Raw genomic sequence first — 25,122 nt, 5'->3', positions numbered from 1 at the left:
TCTTGTTTGAATGTTTGTGTCCCCACCAAATTCTCATGTTGAAACTTAATCCCTTAATGCGATGGTATTACCAGGTGGGGCCTTTTAGCAGGTGATCTCGACTTGAGGGCAAAGCTTTCATGATGGGGATTAGTGCCCTTATAAAAGAGGCCCCAGGCCAGGCGCGGTGGCTCACGCCTATAATCCCAGCACTTTGGGAGGCCAAGGTGGGCAGATCACCTGAGGTCAGGAGTTCGAGACCAGCCTGACCAACATGGTGAAACCCTGTCTCTACTAAAAATACAAAATTAGCCAGTTGTGGTGGTGCATGCCTGTAATTCCAGCTACTCAGGAGGCTGAGGCAGGAGAATCACTTGAACCTGGGAGGTGGAGGTTGCAGTGAGTTGAGATTGTACCATTGCACTCCAGCCTGGGTAACAAGAGCAAAACTCTGTCCAAAAAAAAAAAAGTCCCAGAGGGCTGCCTTGCTTCTTCCATGGAAGGACACAGTGAGAAGGGGCCACCTATGAACCAGAAGGCTCCTCTCCCTAGATACCAAATCTGTCAGTGCCTTGATTTTGGATTTTCTAGTCTCCAGAATTATGAGAAATATATCTTGTTTATAAGCCACCCAGTTTATGGTATTTTTGTTAGAGCAGCCCAAACATAATAAGATACTTTCCAATAAAAAAAAAAGCACTTACAAATATGCTACCTACATTTTGTTTCTTATTTCTTTTATTGTAGAGTAAAACTCCATTATAAGGTATCATAATTTATTGTGGGTTAGGTTTACTGCAGACTAAAATTACTTTCCTCTAATCAGGTCATATATTCAATGTTGACTAATGTTATGTCATGTAAACATCACTGCTTCTGGTTGGTTAACTTTCTAGAAGGAAGGTTTCAACTTTGATTAAGATAAGCCAAGATCAATTATGTAAGCATTTTACAAATACCTCTGAATATCACAACTGTTGCATTTATTGTTAGAAAGGAAAACTCTGCAAAGACATATAGTACTTGCATTTAATGCCTCTGATTAGGGTAGAAACAATTTTTTAAAAGTTTACTTTAGCAAAGCATTCACAATATGCTTATTTTTCTTCCTTGGACCTTAACTTTGTCTAACTTTTGTAGAATGTAATATATTTTCTTATCCTGAAATACAGGAATTTTATAAGGTACATTGTAAAACAAGTAAGACTTTCCTGATATCTCCTTCTCTAGGAAAGTCCTACCATGGACCCTCATCCCCAACAAGTCAGGGCACTGACTCCCTGAAGCTCTCACATACCACGTACATATTTCTATCATTATCTTTCTACATGGTTTTATACATCTGCTTAAAAGTCCACATGCTCAGTTAGATTTTGAGCAACTTGAAGGCAGGGATTACATGTCATTCATCATCACACTATCCTTGGTACCTAGCACAATATCAAACATATAGCAGGAGCTCATTATACATTTACTGAATTAAGAGGTCAATGAATGGACACACTGAAGGGCCACTGGACAGGTATAAGCTTCTATTTTCACCCAGGGATGGATTAGCATCCTCACTTCTTCCCTACTGTTTTTCAAGAAATTCCAAGACAATTCTAGATGCAGGATAAGGATGTGGACCAGAAAAGTATAGAAAGAGGAAAAGGAAATGGCCAAGAATGAGAAAGGGTCTTTCTCAGAGAGCAGGAGGCATGGGATAAGTCCTGTGGACCACAACTGGGGACAACACGGTGTGTCTACCTTAATGTTGAGTGCAGTGTTGCCAAGTCCCTGATTCCCTGAGCCCTTCCCTTCCCTTCCTTTCACTTCCTTTCTTTCTTTTTTTTGTTTTCCTTTTTTGCTTTTTCTGGGGGTTCCTTCTTACCATTTTGTAGTCTTTTATTGGAAATCTCTAGCTCTCCTGAAAGGAGCCTAAGGAAGGCTCTGCTTGGCAAAGCTCTAAGGAGGACAGAGCTCCTACCACTTACCCTCTGCCTTCCCCTCCAATTTTGAAGCCATTGTAGTGGTAACACATGATAAGAACGTGGGACAATCACATCCCTTTTAATTGCTGAAAACACGGAGATTCTTCCTTTTGTTTTTAATCTGGGTGATGTGTTTGAGGGGGAAGAGGAAACTTCTTCTGTGGGAACATTTTCCTTGGCCCCTAACACCAGCACTGGAAATGGCTTTATTGACTCGTTAGGACTACAAATACAGCAAGAAATTCTTTCAACATCTGTAATACTTTTCTCACTACTCATTTTAGATTGCTTTAGCTTCCTGTGAGGAGTCAAAACACATATGTGATGTGTGACCAATGCTATGGTTTGAATGTTTGCCCCTTCTGAAACTCGTGTTGAAACTTAATCCCCAATGAGGCAGTGTTGAGAGGTGGGGCTTTTAAGAGGTGATTGGTCATGCGGGCTCTGTCCTTATGAATGTATTAATCTACTCATGGATTAATAGGTAATCACAGGAGTGAGGCTGGTGGCCTTATAAGAAGGGGAAGAGAGACCTGAGTTAGCATGCTCAGCCTCCTTGCTATGTGTGCCCTGCACCATCTTGAGACTCTGCAGAGAGTCCCAGTAGTAAGAATACTCTCACCAGAGGCAGCCCCTTGACCTTGGACTTCTGAGCCACCATAACTGTAAGAAATAAATTCCTTTTCTTTATAAATTGCAAAGTTTCAAGTATTCTGTTATAAGCAACAGAAAATGAAAATAAGACAGCCAACTTATATTTTTCTTTTAACCTCTCCTTCCCCAAACTTCAGTCCCATTTTTAGCCACTGGGGCTGGGGAATAAGATGTAGATGAGAACTTGAGGAATAGATGCATACTTTGCATCCTCACAGTCATGATTAGCTGTAAGCCTAGAAGCCTGGGGCTGAGGTGGCCTGCCCAGGGCCCTAGGAAACACCTGCTGGAGACTCTGAGAGTGTAGACATGTGGAGACGCCTGGTTTCTACCTTTACTGTGAGTCTAATGACCATGCCAGTTATAGCAGAATTATGTGTGTGTATCAGGAGAACATTACGGTTTTCATTTTTAAGAATTCATCCAGTATTAATTAAAAAATGAGACATTATTAATTTTTATAAGTATTTTTTTAAAAAGAAAAGAATAAGTTCTTACATATGAACTATGAATCAATATTTTTTTCCAAGAGAAAATGGATATGGTAATACAATGGAGGTGTTGGCCCAGCAGAGATAAGACTGCTCATTGTGACTAGTGATCTAGCTTACTGCTTACATTTTTACATTTGAAAAAAAAACTGGAGCAAGTTCCTTTGCTTCTTTAAGTATTGTCTCTTTTCTTATTTTTGTCTGATGTACACAAACGTAGTTAAAACTCTGACACAAAGGGCTAATTTTGCTCTTTCAGAAAAAAAGCTTAAATGTTTTCCAAAAGCTTTAAAATATTTTCCTGTCCTTGTAAAAGAAAATACAAATATAAGGGGGATTTAGTGTTTGATATTTTATAAAGTTCTTGGAAACCATTTTGATGGCACTGCATTTATGATACCAAGGTTAGAGAAAAGAAGAAAAACATCCATCCAGATTTAAACCCTTCCAAGGTCAGAATTATATTGTATATGTATCCAGAGGTTCATCCTTTTAGTATGAACTAAACAGTTCATATGCTTTAGTATTTAAGCATAATTCAGATTTCAAGGCTACTTAGGAGTCATCTCTACCATTTGCACAGCATAATACCCCTTTTATTGTTGTGTAAACATATATGAGTATTATCAATATTTGTAAGATAATCTAGTTTAATAAACTTAGTACCAAATGTAAACTCTAGGATTCCTGATGGTAATTAGACCAATCAACTGGCATACTTACAATTGCATTTCTTCTGAACAAACCTAAGCTTGCATGCTGTTCTGTAGGTGGAGAGTCGGATGCGATCCAGATCTTGAGCCCCTAGTGCGGGGAAAAAGGACACATATGGTATGCCATGTGTGCAGAAAGAAATTTACAATGTTTACAAATAAAACAACTGCAGATATGATCCTTACACCTAATTTTATTTTTATTAGAATATAAATATAACTTTAAGAATCGAACAGGTCTGTCCTATTCAAGGACAGGTTCCTCAGGTTCTAGGGAAAAAGAGCACACACATGTAATCAACATTGGAGATCAGGTTGTAAGCCATATTCATGGATCAAGAAACACAATGTCATCCCTGTTGTGTCCACCACTTCTGAGAACAATCTGCTCAAGCTGTGACCTACAGTGAAACAGCTAGATGATATACATACTATCATCAAATAAGCATTTAAAGTGCATTGCTATTGGTCATTAGAACGTGGCTGTTAGGTGACCATGTACTAACTGTTGAGCATCTTCTCTGTGTGCCCTTAGGCCAATTGCTTTTAGATATTCAATTTTCTCACTTGGAAGATGGGGATGATGACTGTAAGGATAAATAAGTGAATATACCTAAGGCACTTAAACACTGTCTGGCACACAGTAAATGCTGCATAAGTATTCATTTTTATTACTAATAACTTTCTTGTGATCCTTCCTGTCACTCTCAGAGGAAGAGATGCCTTTCTAAAAACCTCTACCCTTTCTTTTATTGTGGCTTCCAGTTCCTTCCTAACTTGGTGCATATTCACTGTATTCTTACACTACTTTCTTTATTCCACTCTTCCACTTAGGAGTCCAGCATGGCTCCTGATGCCGAGAACATCAGGTCTAAAAGCTCCGCTCAGAATCCAAGCTTGTCTGCAGGTTCTTTCTGGCTTACCTACCTAAGGACATTGCCCACTACTTTCTACCACAGAATCTCTCCTAGGTAGGCTTGGTCAGTCTCGTCTCAATACCCTGCAGATGGGCTGCTTGTTACATCAAGACCTGAGCTCCTAGTATTCCGCCACCCTCCTTTGAATGAGTTAATCTCTAGACTGTGTCTAGAACACATTAGACTTTCAATAAATGTCTGCTTTTCTCAGTTTCTACATATTTGTTTTTTCTAAGCCCATGTTTGTGGTTCATAACAGATATAAAGGTTAAATACTTCATAACAGATAAAAAGTATTGAACTTTTATCTTTACCAGTCATATACTAATAAAATGTGCTATGTGAATCCTTTAGAGTAAAACAGAATAGCAAGTAAATGAACTATCCTGGAAGCAATGATATTAGAAGGCCAATTAAGTGCTTTCCCAGTGAAACTCAGGATGAATTAGCAAGTGTCCCTCACTAGGGGATTTAGCATTTCCTCAACTCAAACCGATATCTTCAGATTCACTGAAAGTGTTGCCAATAGTGCTATTACTTTGTGGTTTTATCAAGAAGATCATTAAATGGTCACTCTTAATAAAGCTTATTATTTGACAAACAGGCTTAGCGACACTGAGCACTTGAGGGATTAAAGAGATGGGGAACTCTCCTCACCCACTGCAGGAATTCCCTTAGAAATGTTCTCAAGAGATGAACATTTAGCCAATGGCCATGTAGGATTATTTCTAATGATAGAGAAGATTATTACTTGTGAAAATAAATGAACTTTAAAGTAAGTAAACTTTAATTCTGTCACTTCCCAGTTGTGTGAGTTTCACCAAGTTTTTCCATGGCATCTCAATTTCCTCATGGATGAAACAAGATAAAAATATCAACTTTACTGGCTGGTAATAGACAGATATAAAGTCTTGACTTCTGCACTGGGAACATAATGACCACTTAACAGTAAATGGGCCATTTCTGAACAAAAATATGTGATAGAAGTGTCTTTTTTTATGTTTGAGCTTTGATTTGCCTCCTTGTAACTTCAACCTATTTGATCTGGTTTCCCCTGGAGTCACATACTCTTTCCCCCTGCCACTTGAGAATTCATTTCTCAAATATTGCAAAGCAGCTACATTATCATTATTAATGTCTTCATTACCATCTGAAAATTATGTGCAAAAGTTCTTGTCATCATAGACTTTAAAATTTAGCTGGGCAGGTAGCTTCTCCTTGGCTTTTTTTTAGGGTAAAAGATGTTCAACTCCACGGCCATTTCAGGTATAGTGTTTATCTGTCTGGCACCCAGTAGGGCTTCAATTCATAGCAGTTGTTATTATTATTTTCATTATGATCAAGCATGGTTTGAGACCCCTAAACATTCTAGTCACCCTGTTCTGTGACTGGCTAAAATCTCTGTAAAATTAGGTGTCCGAAATTAATCCCAATAGCGATTGCTTTACCTGTATAGAATATATAGAAAGCAATTATTACTACCTTTGATAAGGACTCCTAACTAATGTGATCTTTTTTGAAAAAATAGATGGCTTATTATGCCACTTTTATTAAGTTTGAAGTTCATTTAAAAAACTACTTTGAAAAATCATATGCACTTCTATATAAGTCAAATCTTTTCTATTTGCTATTTAAATGCCTATTTTGGAGCTAAGGGTAGGACTTCGTATGTATCTGGTTAGTTACTTTTAAAATTTAGCTCATACTTTGAACTTTTCTGAATCTTTTAAAATTCTTCAGTTGTCACTGGAACTTCAAAAATCTTTCCCAGTTTCATGCCCTCTGTAAATCTGAGAGACTCATGTGGGGAATGAGCTCTCTAGGGTGCCCGATAACCAGAGACAGAGAGACTATCAGAAATACCTGAATGCTAAATCTGCCTTTGCTCCCAGATGAGGATGTACTTTTATTGGTGCTAAGTTTGGCTCAGCAATCAGGAGAGTCTCAGTATCTGTAAATAATCACTTAAAAGAAAACATTAGGGGCATAGATTATTTGTGTAAGTTCTTCAAGCATAATGATTTAAGCTCCAGATGAAAAGAGGTTTGTGATGTGCTACATAGTTAAGTTTCTCAGTTTCCGCAAGACCTTACCCTCTGAGCACAGTAACCCTGGCACCTCTGCACTTTCCTCTGATGGAAGTCCTGGGGGAAATATGGCAAAGGTGCACTTCTCCAGGATGCAGTAAAGAAGGATGTGGAGATGCTGCTTTGGGCCTGAAGTGCACTGACTGCTCTCTCCTGTCCTATCACTATGTGGACTTAACTGACCCTGTGTTTTGTTCAAGAATCAGGAAGAGGTCTGTAGGTCTATAAATGTTGTATAAATTCTTTCTGGTTGATGATGTAAGCCCTGAATATTAAAAGGGATGTGGTGAACAATAAAATTTAGTGTGTCAGATATAGCAGCACACAACCATGCACAATCAATGTATGTGTTAACTGCAGGATCCATCCAGAAAGGGACCAGAAGAAGCTGGGCTGAGATATGATACACAGCCTCTTACTCTGTTTAGCTACCTTGTCAAAATAAATTTTTTTTCCTCTGCCCCAACAAACCATGAACTTAACCCAGTTTTACATGTGTGGTCTTTTCTTGAAAGTTTATAAACCCCCAAACCTACTTGCGATTAGCTGTGTGACTTCTGTGTCTTCATTTGAGTCACTGATTAAAACCAAGGACCAGAACAGGGCCACAAACAGAGCCTTCCAGGATACTACTAGAAGCCTTCCTCCAAGTTGACAGACCCATTAGTTGTGGCTTTAGACATGGTCATGACATTCCCTATAAATCTACCTAACTGTATTGTGACCTAGTCCACAATTCCCCAACACATGCACAGTCTAAGAGTTTTTGTCAATATCTTGCTGAAATTAATGTTAATTTTTATCAGATGGTATTTGCCTGATCTAGCAGTCTGGTAATCTCATTAAAAAGTGTTATTAGCTGACTTTATTTATTAAAAAGATAGAATTTAAATAAATGAGTAAAGAAATAAAATCAGCAGAGCAATCTTTGCTTTTAGCATGTTGACATGTCTAGAATTACTACTATATTTTGGCCAAGATCTAGAAAAACATCCATTTAATTACAAAACTTATAACCAGTTCATACCCTAAACTCCAAAGAATCTATACTTTTTAATAAAAAAGTACAGAATTTTCCCATCCATTTTTTTCAATGTACTCTTCATTATTTTTCGAAATAATGGATAGTGGTTGTTTTCTGAATTGTATCACTGGGATATAATTCTTTAAATCTGGAGATTCCACTCATTTAAGTGATTTCCTAGTTTTGCTTCATGCTAATACAGTGGGGGATGGCATACATAATTAAGGGTTGAGATAAATACTATTTTCTCTACTTCTACATATATTTGAAACTTTTCATAGTAAGAAAAACTAAAACAAATTTATTTAAGGCAACTTAGTGCTCTTGCACCATCTCCTCAAGCCTCTTGTACCCATGTCATAGTTGGAAGGAAGTAATAAATATGACAACAAAGACACAGTTAAACTCTGATTGTTTGCACTGTTAGCAGCTTATATAAAAAATTGGGTGATTTTTTCCTTTCTTTAGCCCTTCTTAAAAAGATTCTCTTTCTTCCCTTCTCCCTCTATCCCTGCTTCCCTCTCTCACTCCCTCTCGCTCCCTTCTTTCCTTCCACCTTTTCCCTACCCATTCATTCGTTCATTCAACCAACCAATCAACCAATAAATCAACCAACCAGTCTTACCTCATTTTTGGTTTTAGCTTTTGCACTCTGAACATTTTCACACAGTTTTTGTATGTTTTGCCTTCTATATTTTGAAAGCTTGTTATAAAACCTTCTATTAATATATAGCCATTTGATTCTTAAATATCTCATTCATTTAAAAGTTTTGCTAAACATATATTTACAGAATAAAAATGAAGCCTATGATGAACCTGCTGCCTGAACTCTGCCACACTTTATCACTGGCTGTGTGTGTGTGTGTGAAGGAGGGAGGGAGAGAGAGAGATACTGAGAGAGAGACAGACAGAGAGAGAGAGAGAGATACTGAGGGGAAGGTTAAGGAGTTTAGGGCTGAAAACTAATTGCTACCTTAGGTAGCTGAATGGGATAGAGTCTTCCTCATTGAGCTAAGTAAAGTACAAACAGGGAGGAACAGGTTTGTTGATGGGTGAAGACAGTTTTGGGCTAAAGAGTTTGAGTTGCTGGTAAGATGTCCAAGTGGAGATATCCACAGGACAGTTGGATATAAGGATTAGTGCTTTAGTATATTCCAGAAATTATCAATAAGCACACAAAATGTAGTAGTGTGCTCGACTGGGCCAAGACTGAAATATTTTACCAACAGGAGACTCTGCACAAGTAGGGCTATTCTATATTTCTAGTGACAAAATGAGGCACAAACTTGGGAATTGGAGTGTCCTCCTCGCTTCTGAACTGTGCCCCGCTGCTTGGCAGTTGTTAAAAGACCGCGTGGCTTTGGGAACACTAGAAGGCAGCCATCTGGGCTATTTTTGTGATGGGCACTATTAGTGGAGTGACAATGAGCCCTCCTCAAGCTGCTTCATTAGCAGAAGACTTGACAACAAGTAGGCAAGGCTGGAAGGGAAGTTTAGTTCATGTGCTATTTTGGATAAGCTGGCTCATGAGAAATGGGAGGTTGTTTTGGGGGACTCTGAACACTCAAGAGTCATAGCAATAAAGGTAAAGACTTGAGAGAGAGACAAATTGTATATGGAGAAAAATGGTCAAGAAGAAAACTTTAAATTCTCTGACTTCAGTGTCTAGAGGGTACTAAGAGACAGAGAGAAGTAGAGGAGCCAGAAAAAGCAGGAGACTAGGCTAGGGTGGTGACAGAGAGAGAATTTCTCGGGTGGCAATCCATGGTGTTAATATCTTAAAGAGACTGAGGAACATGAGAAACGAAGAAGCGCGTGAAAACAGTCATCATATCCATGATAACCTAGGGTGGCGGAGTCATTCATGTCATTTTTCTGAATTTTTGAGATTGGTGTTCTTAAATTCATAGTGTGCATTTCAAAATCATGCCCTAGGTTCCTTTCCAATCGTGCATGTGCTGACTCCAGCCAACACTCTCAAGGACGGCCTGCCTTCAAATAATTCAACAGTACTTAGGCCCGGCACAGTGGCTCACGCGGTAATTCCAGCAGTGTGGGAGGCCGAGGTGGGTGGATCACTTAAGGTCAGAAGTTTGAGACCAGCCTGACCAAGCATGGTGAAACCCAGGGCGTCTCTCCTAAAAATACTAAAAGTAGCCGGGCATGGTGGTGCACCTGTAGTCCCAGCTACTCGGGAGGCTGAGGCACAAGAATTGCTTGAACCCGGGAGGTGGAGGTTGCAGTGAGCTGAGATCACATTACTGCACTCCAGCCTGGGCGACAGAGTGAAACTGTGTCTCAAAACATACACAAAAACGACAGCCAAAAACAGTATTTGTTGAGTAGTTTCATTTGCCTCCTTTTGATTTCAGGTCCTGCCTCTGCTGAGAGGCCAGTGGCATCACTCTCATTTCTCCCCAAGACCTTCCTTACCTTGTTAGGCAGAATTCCATGTTCTCAAAGAGTGTTTTCCAATCACGTCCCTTCCATTAAAACCTACCCATCCTGTGCCCCATCGGCTTTTAAACGAGCATTGATTCAGCATCTAAGGTGAATGATTTGAAGGTACATGTCCTAGGTCTGTCCCTAAAAAGGAGTTCACAGCAGTGAGTGGTATGGACATGTTCACAACTACCATAAAAGGCGAAGTAAATGTGCTCTGAGAGTAGAAAAACAGAAAAGGAGAGTTTAATTCCAAGAACAAACAATTTATTCTGTTAAAAGTCAGTCTGATAAACTTACTTGAGCTGCTAAACTTATTTGATGGCTGAAAAAGCCAAGGTGAGGATGACGTTTATATATATATATTTTTTTTCTGAGACGGAGTCTTGCTCTGTTACCCAGGCTGGAGTGCAGTGGCGCGATCTCGGCTCACTGCAAGCTCCACCTCCCGGGTTCCCGCCATTCTCCTGCCTCAGCCTCCCAGGCAGCTGGGACTACAGGCGCTGACCACCACGCCCGGCTAATTTTTTTTTTGTATTTTCAGTAGAGAGATGGGATTTCATCATGTTAGCCAGGATGGTCTCGATCTCCTGACCTCGTGATCCACCCGCCTTGGCCTCCCAAAGTGCTGGGATTACAGGAGTGAGCCACCGCGCCCAGCCGATGACGTTTATAGTTAACTAGAGGGTTTTTCTTTTTTCTTTTTTTCAGCTGTAATCCAAGGTAGTAAGCAAACTGATAATTAGGGCATTATTGTGAAGACAATATTTGGTTAAGGGAGAACTTGTACAGAATTTCTTAAATCAAAGTAGGTGATCACCCAATTTTTTATATAAAGCTATTATTTCTGTTTGTTTTTTAGTCTATGCTTCTCTTAATTTCATTTCTTTGCTGTTTCTTCCTGCTTCTGCTGCTTATAGTAATGAGCTAAGAGTGAATGTTTAACACATATGTGCTGCAATCACCTGAATTTGCCAAACTTTCTTATCAATTTTTGTTATCAATTGCTGTTCTTTACCTTTTCTAAGACCAAGACCTCCTCAACTTGCCTGACTTTAGATAGACTTCTTCCTTCCTCTAGGCTTCTGACCTCTGTTTTCTTACAGCATTTACTTTAGAAAACTTTTCATTGTAAATTCTTTCTCTGCCCCTTTGAGATGTAAATATCTTGCCAAGTTTACAACCCAGGAATGTCTTTCTCAAGAATGTGGGTGCCAGCCCTTTGAAATATAATCATTGAAGGAGGTATCACCTCTATCTCCAAGTCTTATCCAGAGGGTAGAAGCCTAACTGTTAAATGTGACAATTAGCAAACAGATGGCCTAATCACATTGACCAATCTCCTCCCTGAAGTCCTCCAGTATTTTTCCCCAGTGCTTAAAAGTCCTTCCTGCCTTTTGTTCCAGGGAAGTTGAGTTCAGTCTTTCTTCCCTGTTGCAATAGTCTTGGATAAAAGTGTTCCCTGCCTGTTTAACTCTGTCCATTACAACTTTTCTTTCACATTTGCAATTTCTAAAGCAAAGAATCTCATTGGCACTTTCTTTTGTTGTTTTTTCTTTAAATATTTCTATATAATACTTAGATGAGAAGATTTACAAGTCTAGTCCTTTTTGCTCCCTGTCTAGAAAGCACAAGTTCCTACAAGTTACTTTTCGAATCTTGATGTCAGTCTTCTCTGATAAGGGTTTCCTTTCCTTTCTTTGGTGTGCTGCTGATACAGCTGGAATACCCATATATTTTTCAACCATTTAATACATTCTCAATGATATTACCTTTCTCTTTTGTATGACAGTCTACATGTCAAAATCAATTGCTCCCTTTGAAACCAGCCAATTGTTTTATCCAGCAGAATCCTACTTATTGTGGATGTGTCATACTTAGTGCTGATATAAACATGTTGCTCAAACTAATGAATTGTTAAGGTCAGACATGTTTAGCTGTTTTTGCCAACATTTGATTTGGAACACCCAGGGAGGAAAGATACATATTTGTTTGGCTTGTTTATCTATTCTGACCATTAATCACAAGAACTCATAGAACTAATAAAGCTGCAAGACATCACTGTAATGTTTCTATAATAAGATAAAGTTATAATTTGGGAACTGAATGCACGATTTTCCTAAGTCTCTGTCACTTGAAGAAAAATTTAGAGTTGTCTTATTTCTGTGTCTCCAAAAACCATATCGAGCTTTCTTTGAGTTGGGCAATTTTAATTCAATAAACATTTGTAACGTATGTATTTGTCTGAGCCAGGCACTATATCAGGTTCAGAAAGCATTGGGATACGTAAACTCAAAAGATTTACAAAATCATTAAACGAGCATACTTTTATAGTTCTTACAGTGTGCTGTCTGATACAGTCTTTAGTGTTATAATGGTAAGTTCAAAGATTTCCCCTGAGATTTTATTGCCTTTTTAGGGTAAATATTTTTTTCTACTGTGTCTGAGAAGATATTGTCCCATGATGTACTCTTGCCTTTTTAATACAAGAATGTGCTGTTGGAGGATACCTGTGCTGCTTTGGATTTTGTTTAGATGGACAGGTACTCACTAGGCTCCTTGCTCTGTTGGATTTGTAACTGCACAAAGGCCACAATTCCAGGTGAAGACACAGTACCACACATGGGGTCTAAGAAATTGCAAGGCCTGGCTGAAACTCTCCCAAACACTCTAAGCACATTTCTAAAAGTGGAAAAAGCAAGGAACACGATTGAGATTCCCCACATCAATTTTAATTTTCTTTCCTCTTTGTTAGTTCTAATGCTATCTTGGTACCACCAGATTATTGGGGAATGATAAAGGAAAATACGAATCTTATTATCTGGGACTTAACTTTTTCTGTTCTGACCCTCATTCTTGCCAATCCCTTTCAATCTTTAGTAGGAACCTAATTTTGTCTACTGCCTTCTTAGGGAAAAAGGCTTACCACTCACTCCTGCTCATCCTCATTCCGTATGCAGGAAGAAGAGATAAAAAGACATGAAGAGAACCATGCTTTTTCCTTTACAACATTCAACTTGAGATGTGTGGTTTTCCCCCTAATGTCAAGTTCTTTTTCTTTATGAAAAAGAAAAATGGTCTACAAGGGAGATGCTACCAACCAATTACTTATACAGCAACTGTGCACTTACATAAACCAATAGCCTTTATTGAATAGATTCTTCACTGGAGTCAGTAACTTAGTTTGGGTTCCCTTGTGTAGCAGGTCACCTCTAAGCTCCCTTTATCTTTTATTTTCCTTAGTATTTTTTTAAAAAACCAGTTTGCAGAATAGATTCTCCTCATGTAGAACATGAAGTCTGAAAGACAGTTTATAGTTTGGTCCAGTAATTGTGCCTAACTTCTCCTTTCCACATAAACATATGATATCACTTCGCAGGGAAGAAAGTCAATAATTCATTTCACAAATTTTATCTAGTGCCTACAATATGCCAGCTGCTGTGACAGTGCAGGGGGATGAACACAGACTTTAAAGTTTAGTGGACTGTATTAATGTCAATACTAAATAGTGTTTATCAAGTGTCTGTGTATGTGCACATATGTGTGAATGTAAATATAGAGGTCTATAAACATTTTCTTCCATATAAAATATACAGTCTAATAACAAATTAGGATGAATTACTGACTAACTGAACTCTTGCCAAGTAAGAAGTAAAAAAGGCCAAAATGTACACTTCATGAAAGGGACTTAGGATCCAAGGAAAAGTACAAGTATCATAAAGATAAGTGGTTATTTCTAGCCTTTCCATGAGTATTCAATGGAAACTATAGGGTGTTCCTTAAAAGATCCATACTTACTCATCTCTGCAAACAGCTGTCTTCTTTCTGCCATGGTATTTCCTCTTTTCCCACTATCTTCAATCATTCTATGAGACAAAATGGTTACAACACATATTATCCTCACGCTATTGAGGCAAGAAGCCATTTCTCTGTAAACATACTTGCTGTACTTGTGGCACAAACATATAGAAAACCTATTGAAAACCATTTGTTTTAAAAAGTACAGCTTTACTTTTACTAACCTAAATTGCTGCACATATTTTTCCATATATATTATTGTTGTAGTTGTTGGAGGGGGTATAAAATTTTTATTGTCTAACATAAAAGTAACTACTGTAGCAAATGACCTTGTGCTATAACTAAATACAACCATCTACCATCTGTTAGGTGATTTGTTTCACATTCAGTTTCTCTTTCAATTTTAAGAATACCTAAGACTGGAGAACAGATATTGTGGATCCCATTCAACAGATGATGAAACCAAGAGTCTCATGAACTTGGTGAATGAAGGATGCAGACGTTTGGACTCTAAGACCATTATGGCTTCCATCTCATCCTGTTGCCAGTTGTCCCTTATGCACTCAAAACCTCAATTTATAAACACGTAGTTTTCTAAATGTTCATTTCTAAGTTGAGTGTTTGGAACTTGCAACAGTTCCTGTACATAACAACTTCATGCAAGGTGGTTAAATTCAAATATCTTTCCTTAACCATACTATTGTCTGCAGTGGAACTATATAAAATATACTATTAAAATGCCAACAGTTAAAACACAGAATTAAAATATGATAGAAAAAATTAAAATTAAATAATGAGAAAGTTAATGGATGTGTTTAGTCATGTAGAGGGCTTTGGGCTAAATATCAAGAGTTTTAGAGGTTGATGGATTTGACTTTTTATTACATCTAATTAAACTTTTAAAAACCAAAGTTTCCTCTCATGTGCACATATATAGATGCACATGTATGTCTACCACACTGACTTCTGCCTTGATTCTCAGGCATAGTTAACAAAAGGTGTAGTTGCATGGGTTTTTTTGCCTGTGCCTCTATGGCCTCTGCTCTTTCTCAAATCTAGGACTTTGTCTATGCTCTTTTCTGACAGGATCGTCCTCTCCCTATGCCAAGCTAACTTGCTGTCACCCTCAGCAAGGTGAGGTGTCAAATCTCAGTTTGTCTATCTTCCTCTGAAATCTTCCCCAACTTTCTACAACTGCCTGGGTTCGGTGCCTGTCCTCTGCATCTCCACAGCATGCATTGCCTTTCAATTCTGAGCACTCACTCAACAAACAGCACGTTCACCACAAAAAATAAGTTGGTGAGGTGATGGATATGTTAATTAGCTCGACTGACTTTTCCTACAATGTATACAGGGATCGACACATTACATTGTACCCCATAAATATACACAATAATTATCTACCAATTAAAAATAAATGAATGAAAATAAAACAAGCCTTTACTGAGTGCCTTTCATACTCCAGGAACCCTACTACACTTTGAGTGCCCCACAGCAATCAAGCCAGGATCACACTGTCCTATGAGCACATCACAGTGATCAAGTCAGGACCCGCTGTCCTCTGAGTGCACTACAGTGATCAAGTCACAGTGCTTGTCCTCAAGGTGCTTATACTGTAGTGGTAGAGATACAGAAGCATAAAAGCAATTAAGACACAATGAAGTAATTACAGCCATAGAAGTGGAAAGAAAGATGTGAACATGAGAGGGGTTGATTTCCTGAGGATAAATTTAACAAAACTACAGCAGAAGACTGCTCAAAAGGTAATGAGCTGTGTACAGAATGACTCAACTGAGGGTAAAATTTAAAAAAAAAATGGTGGTAAAAGTGATGTTTATCAAATTGATTCAGTAGCCTGACCAGATGCTTTTATGGGTGAAGCCCATTGCCAGGAAGGGAAGGAAGGCTGTGGAACAGCTTTGGTTTCTGGAGTCAAGGGAAGAGAGTGCACACATTCACAATGGGTTAGATAATATACCAGGGACTATCCTAAATAACTATTGAAAAGGAGTAGAGTTATTAATGAAGCTTCATCAATTTGGTAACAATTTGTTGCTGAATATGGTCAAAAACTTGCTTTTTATAAGATTTCATATATGCAGGTAAAGTTGGTATATAGATCTGGAAAAAAACACACCCTTCCTAATTCATATAACCTCATCTCCTTTATTTCAGAAGTGGGTAGATAATACTGACTTTCACAAAGTAGTATGAATATAGCTTCCAAAGTTTATTTCAAGGGCTCAGAAGTAGAGTTGAGGCAATAAGAAAGATAGAGGATAGAATGAGTGATGTGTTCCTGGATCTCTGTGTTAGAACGAGATGAAAAGAATGATTAAAAATAAATCACAAAGGATGGCAGTCCAGGGAGCTCTGATAGAAAATATCAGAGGTAAAGACTGGCATCTGAACTTGCAGGCCTTGCTGCTTGTACTACTTGTTTCGTGGTGTTGTGACAACTCTATTCCTATTTAACATTTTGTCTCTTTCTCTGTAAGGTTTTGAGAGCACTAACCTCACATATCTTAATTCTTCACAGTGCCCAGCAAAATCCAACCAACAAATGATATGGCCAGCTTGCATTTATTGAATAAATAATGAAAGAGAAAAAAAAAAAAAAAAACAAAACAAAGAGGAAAGAGAGAAAACAGCAAAACAAGCTAAGTTTGGTTTCCATGAAATGAACTTTCAGTTATATCTCCCAAATCTGACTTATAGAAGAGTGAAATTCAAATTGTACTAGTTTCAGAGATTAATTATTTGAAATGAGAGAAACTAATTTACATTGCTTATAATCTAGGACCATACATTTGAAAGCAAAATCAAGTCTTATGAAGAAGTTGAAAAAGATGCAAAGTACATTGATGTCAACTTTTGTTTTATTCCTAATTTTTTTTGATTAACTAACTCGTAAAAGAACCATCATTAGTTACACAATAGGTATTAATTCTCACTTCTAGGTCAAATGGGTACCTTGGAAGAGACAGGAAAAACCTCTGTGGCATGAAATAATAGAAGGCACAGAATATAATTATAAATATAAAAGAAAAATAACACACTTCTCATTTTACCCCCAGAGTTTTCTGGGAAGTAGTGCAGTCAGATAAAATTGAGAATACTCACCTATTACCCATTGATCACAGTCGTAATAGTAAAAACGGGAGGCCTGCTAGATTACACTTTACACTGATTCAGTAGGGGGACTCTGGGACAAAGTAAGCTCATGCGTTCAACAGGCAGGGAGCACCACTGTGGGCTCCTTGGTTTCCAATTTAACTCTGATCAATGGGATCTGAGACACACAATGCCTGACTACATTCTCACTGCTTTGGAAAGAGAGAAGAGCATGTCATTCTGTAGGGAAAGGACCAGGTGCTTTTACAGAGAGCAGTTTTGTTTCTGAAATGAGGGAAGTTGACAAGGAACTCTGCTTTTCATGAATTTCAGTACAACAACAGCTGCCCAAAGTCATATGGAGGAGGTGAAGGGGAAGATAACCCATTTGTGATGACACTAATGTGTGCCACAGGGCACATGGCTCACCGATGAGCCCAATTTGGTCAGTTTCTGTTGCTCTTTCATGCACATGCTTGCAACCTTAGATTTTACAAGAAGATTATATAAATGTAAAAAGGGTGAAAAGAACTAACAGTGATAAATAAGTGATGAGCCCTGTCAGATGTTTCCTTTACTAAAGCTCAGTCCCACAAATTATACAGGACATATGTTGTTTTCACTTATAAGAACCCATCTATTCATTTACTTAAGAAATATTTATAAAGTAGCTATACTTTGTCAAATACACTGGTAGTTTCTTGAGACCCAGAGATTAATACAACATGATCCTTGTCTTCAAGAGGCTCGCAACTTTGAAAGGGGGAACAGATTTTTCTAACAAATAATTAAAATTTGGAGTAATATGTACCATAATGAAAATATGGGGAGGGCGGAGCAAGATGGCCGAATAGGAACAGCTCCAGTCTCCAACTCCCAGCGCCAGCGACACAGAAGACCGGTGATTTCTGCATTTTCAACTGAGGTACTGGGTTCATCTCACTGGGGAGTGCCGGACGATCGGTGCTGGTCAGCTGCTGCAGCCCGACCAGCGAGAGCTGAAGCAGGGCGAGGCATCGCCTCACCTGGGAAGCGCAAGGGGGAAGGGAATCCCTTTTCCTAGCCAGGGGAACTGAGACACACAACACCTGGAAAATCGGGTAACTCCCACCCCAATATTGTGCTTTAAGTAAACAGGCACACCAGGAGATCATATCCCACACCTGGCCGGGAGGGTCCCACGCCCACGGAGCCTCCCTCATTGCTAGCACAGCAGTCTGTGATCTACCAGCAAGGCAGCAGCGAGGCTGGGGGAGGGGCGCCCGCCATTGCTGAGGCTTAAGTAGGTAAACAAAGCTGCTGGGAAGCTCCAACTGGGTGGAGCTCACAGCAGCTCAAGGAAACCTGCCTGTCTCTGTAGACTCCACCTCTGGGGACAGGGCACAGCTACACAACAACAACAACAACAACAACAAAGCAGCAGAAAACTCTGCAGACGCAAACGACTCTGTCTGACAGCTTTGAAGACAGCAGTGGATCTCCCAACACGGAGGCTGAGATCTGAGAAGGGACAGACTGCCTGCTCAAGTGGGTCCCTGACCCCTGAGTAGCCTAACTGGGAGACATCCCCCACTAGGGGCAGTCTGACACCCCACACCTCACAGGGTGGAGTACACCCCTGAGAGGAAGCTTCCAAAGCAAGAATCAGACAGGTACACTCGCTGTTCAGAAATATTCTATCTTCTGCAGCCTCTGCTGCTGATACCCAGGCAAACAGGGTCTGGAGTGGACCTCAAGCAATCTCCAACAGACCTACAGCTGAGGGTCCTGACTGTTAGAAGGAAAACTATCAAACAGGAAGGACACCTACACCAAAACCCCATCAGTACATCACCATCATCAAAGACCAGAGGCAGATAAAACCACAAAGATGGGGAAAAAGCAGGGCAGAAAAGCTGGAAATTCAAAAAATAAGAGCACATCTCCCCCGGCAAAGGAGCGCAGCTCATCGCCAGCAACGGATCAAAGCTGGACGGAGAATGACTTTGACGAGATGAGAGAAGAAGGCTTCAGTCCATCAAATTTCTCAGAGCTAAAGGAGGAATTACGTACCCAGCGCAAAGAAACTAAAAATCTTGAAAAAAAAGTGGAAGAATTGACAGCTAGAGTAATTAATGCAGAGAAGATCATAAACGAAATGAAAGAGATGAAAACCATGACACGAGAAATACGTGACAAATGCATAAGCTTCAGTAACCGACTCGATCAACTGGAAGAAAGAGTATCAGCGATTGAGGATCAAATGAATGAAATGAAGCGAGAAGAGAAACCAAAAGAAAAAAGAAGAAAAAGAAATGAACAAAGCCTGCAAGAAGTATGGGATTATGTAAAAAGACCAAATCTACGTCTGATTGGGGTGCCTGAAAGTGAGGGGGAAAATGGAACCAAGTTGGAAAACACTCTTCAGGATATCATCCAGGAGAACTTCCCCAACCTAGTAGGGCAGGCCAACATTCAAATCCAGGAAATACAGAGAACGCCACAAAGATACTCCTCGAGAAGAGCAACTCCAAGACACATAATTGCCAGATTCACCAAAGTTGAAATGAAGGAAAAAATCTTAAGGGCAGCCAGAGAGAAAGGTCGGGTTACCCACAAAGGGAAGCCCATCAGACTCACAGCAGATCTCTCGGCAGAAACTCTCCAAGCCAGAAGAGAGTGGGGGCCAATATTCAACATTCTTAAAGAAAAGAATTTTAAACCCAGAATTTCATATCCAGCCAAACTAAGTTTCATAAGTGAAGGAGAAATAAAATCCTTTACAGATAAGCAAATGCTTAGAGATTTTGTCACCACTAGGCCTGCCTTACAAGAGACCCTGAAGGAAGCACTCAACATGGAAAGGAACAACCGGTACCAGCCATTGCAAAAACATGCCAAAATGTAAAGACCATCGAGGCTAGGAAGAAACTGCATCAACTAACGAGCAAAATAACCAGTTAATATCATAATGGCAGGATCAAGTTCACACATAACAATCTTAACCTTAAATGTAAATGGACTAAATGCTCCAATGAAAAGACACAGACTGGCAAACTGGATAAAGAGTCAAGACCCATCAGTCTGCTGTATTCAGGAGACCCATCTCACACGCAGAGACATACATAGGCTCAAAATAAAGGGATGGAGGAAGATTTACCAAGCAAATGGAGAACAAAAAAAAGCAGGGGTTGCAATCCTAGTCTCTGATAAAACAGACTTTAAACCATCAAAGATCAAAAGAGACAAAGAAGGCCATTACATAATGGTCAAGGGATCAATTCAACAGGAAGAGCTAACTATCCTAAATATATATGCACCCAATACAGGAGCACCCAGATTCATAAAGCAAGTCCTTAGAGACTTACAAAGAGACTTAGACTCCCGTACAATAATAATGGGAGACTTCAACACTCCACTGTCAACATTAGACAGATCAACAAGACAGAAAGTGAACAAGGATATCCAGGAATTGAACTCATCTCTGCAGCAAGCAGACCTAATAGACATCTATAGAACTCTCCACCCCAAATCAACAGAATATACATTCTTCTCAGCACCACATCGTACTTACTCCAAAATTGACCATATAATTGGAAGTAAAGCACTCCTCAGCAAATGTACAAGAACAGAAATTATAACAAACTGTCTCTCAGACCACAGTGCAATCAAACTAGAACTCAGGACTAAGAAACTCAATCAAAACCGCTCAACTACATGGAAACTGAACAACCTGCTCCTGAATGACTACTGGGTACATAACGAAATGAAGGCAGAAATAAAGATGTTCTTTGAAACCAATGAGAACAAAGATACAACATACCAGAATCTCTGGGACACATTTAAAGCAGTGTGTAGAGGGAAATTTATAGCACTAAATGCCCACAAGAGAAAGCAGGAAAGATCAAAAATTGACACTCTAACATCGCTATTAAAAGAACTAGAGAAGCAAGAGCAAACACATTCCAAAGCTAGCAGAAGGCAAGAAATAACTAAGATCAGAGCAGAACTGAAGGAGATAGAGACACAAAAAACCCTCCAAAAAATCAATGAATCCAGGAGTTGGTTTTTTGAAAAGATCAACAAAATTGACAGACCACTAGCAAGACTAATAAAGAAGAAAAGAGAGAAGAATCAAATCGATGCAATTAAAAATGATAAAGGGGATATCACCACCGACCCCACAGAAATACAAACTACCATCAGAGAATACTATAAACACCTCTACGCAAATAAACTGGAAAACCTAGAAGAAATGGATAATTTCCTGGACACTTACACTCTTCCAAGACTAAACCAGGAAGAAGTTGAATCCCTGAATAAACCAATAGTAGGCTCTGAAATTGAGGCAATAATTAATAGCCTACCAACCAAAAAAAGTCCAGGACCAGATGGATTCACAGCTGAATTCTACCAGAGGTATAAGGAGGAGTTGGTACCATTCCTTCTGAAACTATTCCAATCAATAGAAAAAGAGGGAATCCTCCCTAACTCATTTTATGAGGCCAACATCATCCTGATACCAAAGCCTGGCAGAGATACAACAAAAAAAGAGAATTTTAGACCAATATCCCTGATGAACATCGATGCAAAAATCCTCAATAAAATACTGGCAAACCGGATTCAGCAACACATCAAAAAGCTTATCCACCATGATCAAGTGGGCTTCATCCCTGGGATGCAAGGCTGGTTCAACATTCGCAAATCAATAAACATAATCCAGCATATAAACAGAACCAAAGACAAGAACCACATGATTATCTCAATAGATGCAGAAAAGGCTTTTGACAAAATTCAACAGCCCTTCATGCTAAAAACGCTCAATAAATTCGGTATTGATGGAACGTACCTCAAAATAATAAGAGCTATTTATGACAAACCCACAGCCAATATCATACTGAATGGGCAAAAACTGGAAAAATTCCCTTTGAAAACTGGCACAAGACAGGGATGCCCTCTCTCACCACTCCTATTCAACATAGTGTTGGAAGTTCTGGCTAGGGCAATTAGGCAAGAGAAAGAAATCAGGGGTATTCAGTTAGGAAAAGAAGAAGTCAAATTGTCCCTGTTTGCAGATGACATGATTGTATATTTAGAAAACCCCATTGTCTCAGCCCAAAATCTCCTTAAGCTGATAAGCAACTTCAGCAAAGTCTCAGGATACAAAATTAATGTGCAAAAATCACAAGCATTCTTATACACCAGTAACAGACAAACAGAGAGCCAAATCAGGAATGAACTTCCATTCACAATTGCTTCAAAGAGAATAAAATACCTAGGAATCCAACTTACAAGGGATGTAAAGGACCTCTTCAAGGAGAACTACAAACCACTGCTCAGTGAAATAAAAGAGGACACAAACAAATGGAAGAACATACCATGCTCATGGATAGGAAGAATCAATATCGTGAAAATGGCCATACTGCCCAAGGTAATTTATAGATTCAATGCCATCCCCATCAAGCTACCAATGAGTTTCTTCACAGAATTGGAAAAAACTGCTTTAAAGTTCATATGGAACCAAAAAAGAGCCCGCATCTCCAAGACAATCCTAAGTCAAAAGAACAAAGCTGGAGGCATCACACTACCTGACTTCAAACTATACTACAAGGCTACAGTAACCAAAACAGCATGGTACTGGTACCAAAACAGAGATATAGACCAATGGAACAGAACAGAGTCCTCAGAAATAATACCACACATCTACAGCCATCTGATCTTTGACAAACCTGAGAGAAACAAGAAATGGGGAAAGGATTCCCTATTTAATAAATGGTGCTGGGAAAATTGGCTAGCCATAAGTAGAAAGCTGAAACTGGATCCTTTCCTTACTCCTTATACGAAAATTAATTCAAGATGGATTAGAGACTTAAATGTTAGACCTAATACCATAAAATTCCTAGAGGAAAACCTAGGTAGTACCATTCAGGACATAGGCATGGGCAAAGACTTCATGTCTAAAACACCAAAAGCAACGGCAGCAAAAGCTAAAATTGACAAATGGGATCTAATTAAACTAAAGAGCTTCTGCACAGCAAAAGAAACTACCATCAGAGTGAACAGGCAACCTACAGAATGGGAGAAAATTTTTGCAATCTACTCATCTGACAAAGGGCTAATATCCAGAACCTACAAAGAACTCCAACAAATTTACAAGAAAAAAACAAACAACCCCATCAAAAAGTGGGCAAAGGATATGAAAAGACATTTCTCAAAAGAAGACATTCATACAGCCAACAGACATATGAAAAAATGCTCATCATCACTGGCCATCAGAGAAATGCAAATCAAAACCACAATGAGATACCATCTCACACCAGTTAGAATGGCGATCATTAAAAAGTCAGGAAACAACAGGTGCTGGAGAGGATGTGGAGAAATAGGAACACTTTTACACTGTTGGTGGGATTGTAAACTAGTTCAACCATTATGGAAAACAGTATGGCGATTCCTCAAGGATCTAGAACTAGATGTACCATATGACCCAGCCATCCCATTACTGGGGATATACCCAAAGGATTATAAATTATGCTGCTATAAAGACACATGCACACGTATGTTTATTGCAGCACTATTCACAATAGCAAAGACTTGGAATCAACCCAAATGTCCATCAGTGACAGATTGGATTAAGAAAATGTGGCACATATACACCATGGAATACTATGCAGCCATAAAAAAGGATGAGTTTGCGTCCTTTGTAGGGACATGGATGCAGCTGGAAACCATCATTCTTAGCAAACTATCACAAGAACAGAAAACCAAACACCGCATGTTCTCACTCATAGGTGGGAACTGAACAACGAGATCACTTGGACTCAGGAAGGGGAACATCACACACCGGGGCCTATCATGGGGAGGGGGGAGGGGGGAGGGATTGCATTGGGAGTTATACCTGATGTAAATGACGAGTTGATGGGTGCAGCAGACTAACATGGCACAAGTATACATATGTAACAAACCTGCATGTTATGCACATGTACCCTACAACTTAAAGTATAATAATAATAAATAAATTAAAAAAAAAAAAAAAAAAAGAAAATATGTACTGTTAGATGTAGTAGTTTATTTCTCGGATGATCTGAAAGAGGATCAAAGAAAGAGGGACTCTGAAACAGAATTTTAAAGGATAAATGGGAATTTTTTCAGATGAAAAAGAGTGGAGGAAGGGCAAATAAAATCGTGAAGAAAAGCCGGGAGCTTTGAAACAGGGATGGTGCATTTGGGAACAGGCAGTTGCTCAATATTGCTGGGTGCAAGTGTGAGTGGAGACACTTCAGAGATTAACAGGCATCAAATCTAGAAAGCCATCCTTGTCATGTTTAGACAATACAGGGCTTTCCAGTCGAGGCTAGATGCCATCCAAGGTTTAAGTAGGAAATTGATGTATAGAGATTCAGGTTTAAGAAACAACTCCAGCATGGTGAATGGAAGGAAGACTGGGTAGGTAGGAGGGTAGGGTTGGGAGCACATGACTAAGGGAAGAGTCCAGTGAGTTGGATACTTCTGTGCTTCAGGAGTGAGACTCATGTCTTGCATTAAAGCATTGATTTGAGAGAGATTTAGAAGACACATTTGATAGGACTTGGTGACTGCCGGACCACATAGAGAATGGCAGACGAGAGGACCTCAGCTTTTTCTGTCCCATATTAGGAAATAATCTTTTGCCCCCATGGCATTAATGAATTTGTAGGAGGTGAAGTCACCAAGTCACCCTTCTTCAGAATGGTCATTAAAAGAGGGTTGCACCGCTGGACAGGGATGGTTCCAACTCTTTGCCCCCATGTATGGGGAAGGATGAAATAACAGTAAACCAATTCGGGAACCAGTAAGAAATAAAGAATAAATCCAAAGGTAGGGCACAGGGTGTTAGAATAAATGTGAACTATATTTTGGCATAGTGAAATGAATTCACATTGAAATATCACATCCTCAAGTTACTTCCTTCGTG

At 39.2% G+C, this 25,122-nt stretch overlaps 1 protein-coding gene across 34 annotated transcripts in view; it reads right to left on the bottom strand.

The window, feature by feature from the left end:
• DTNA (dystrobrevin alpha) overlaps nucleotides 1-25,122 on the bottom strand; it is a 397,895-nt gene that overhangs the window by 120,745 nt on the left and 252,028 nt on the right. For all 34 annotated transcript variants that reach the window (XR_004180045.1, XR_004180047.1, XR_004180046.1 and 31 more), the window contains 2 exons: nucleotides 14,079-14,146; nucleotides 3,821-3,901 (listed from right to left, as the gene is read on the bottom strand). Coding sequence is in view for 31 of the 34 variants with exons in the window: in XM_021930042.2 (XP_021785734.1) it covers nucleotides 3,821-3,901; nucleotides 14,079-14,145 (148 nt within the window). In the remaining 3 variants the exon portion in view is untranslated. The remainder of the gene's footprint in view (nucleotides 1-3,820; nucleotides 3,902-14,078; nucleotides 14,147-25,122) is intronic.

The sequence above is a fragment of the Papio anubis genome, chromosome 19, assembly GCF_008728515.1.
Source record: "Papio anubis isolate 15944 chromosome 19, Panubis1.0, whole genome shotgun sequence".
Lineage (NCBI taxonomy): Eukaryota > Metazoa > Chordata > Mammalia > Primates > Cercopithecidae > Papio > Papio anubis.
This window is presented reverse-complemented; position numbering and strand designations above follow the sequence as displayed.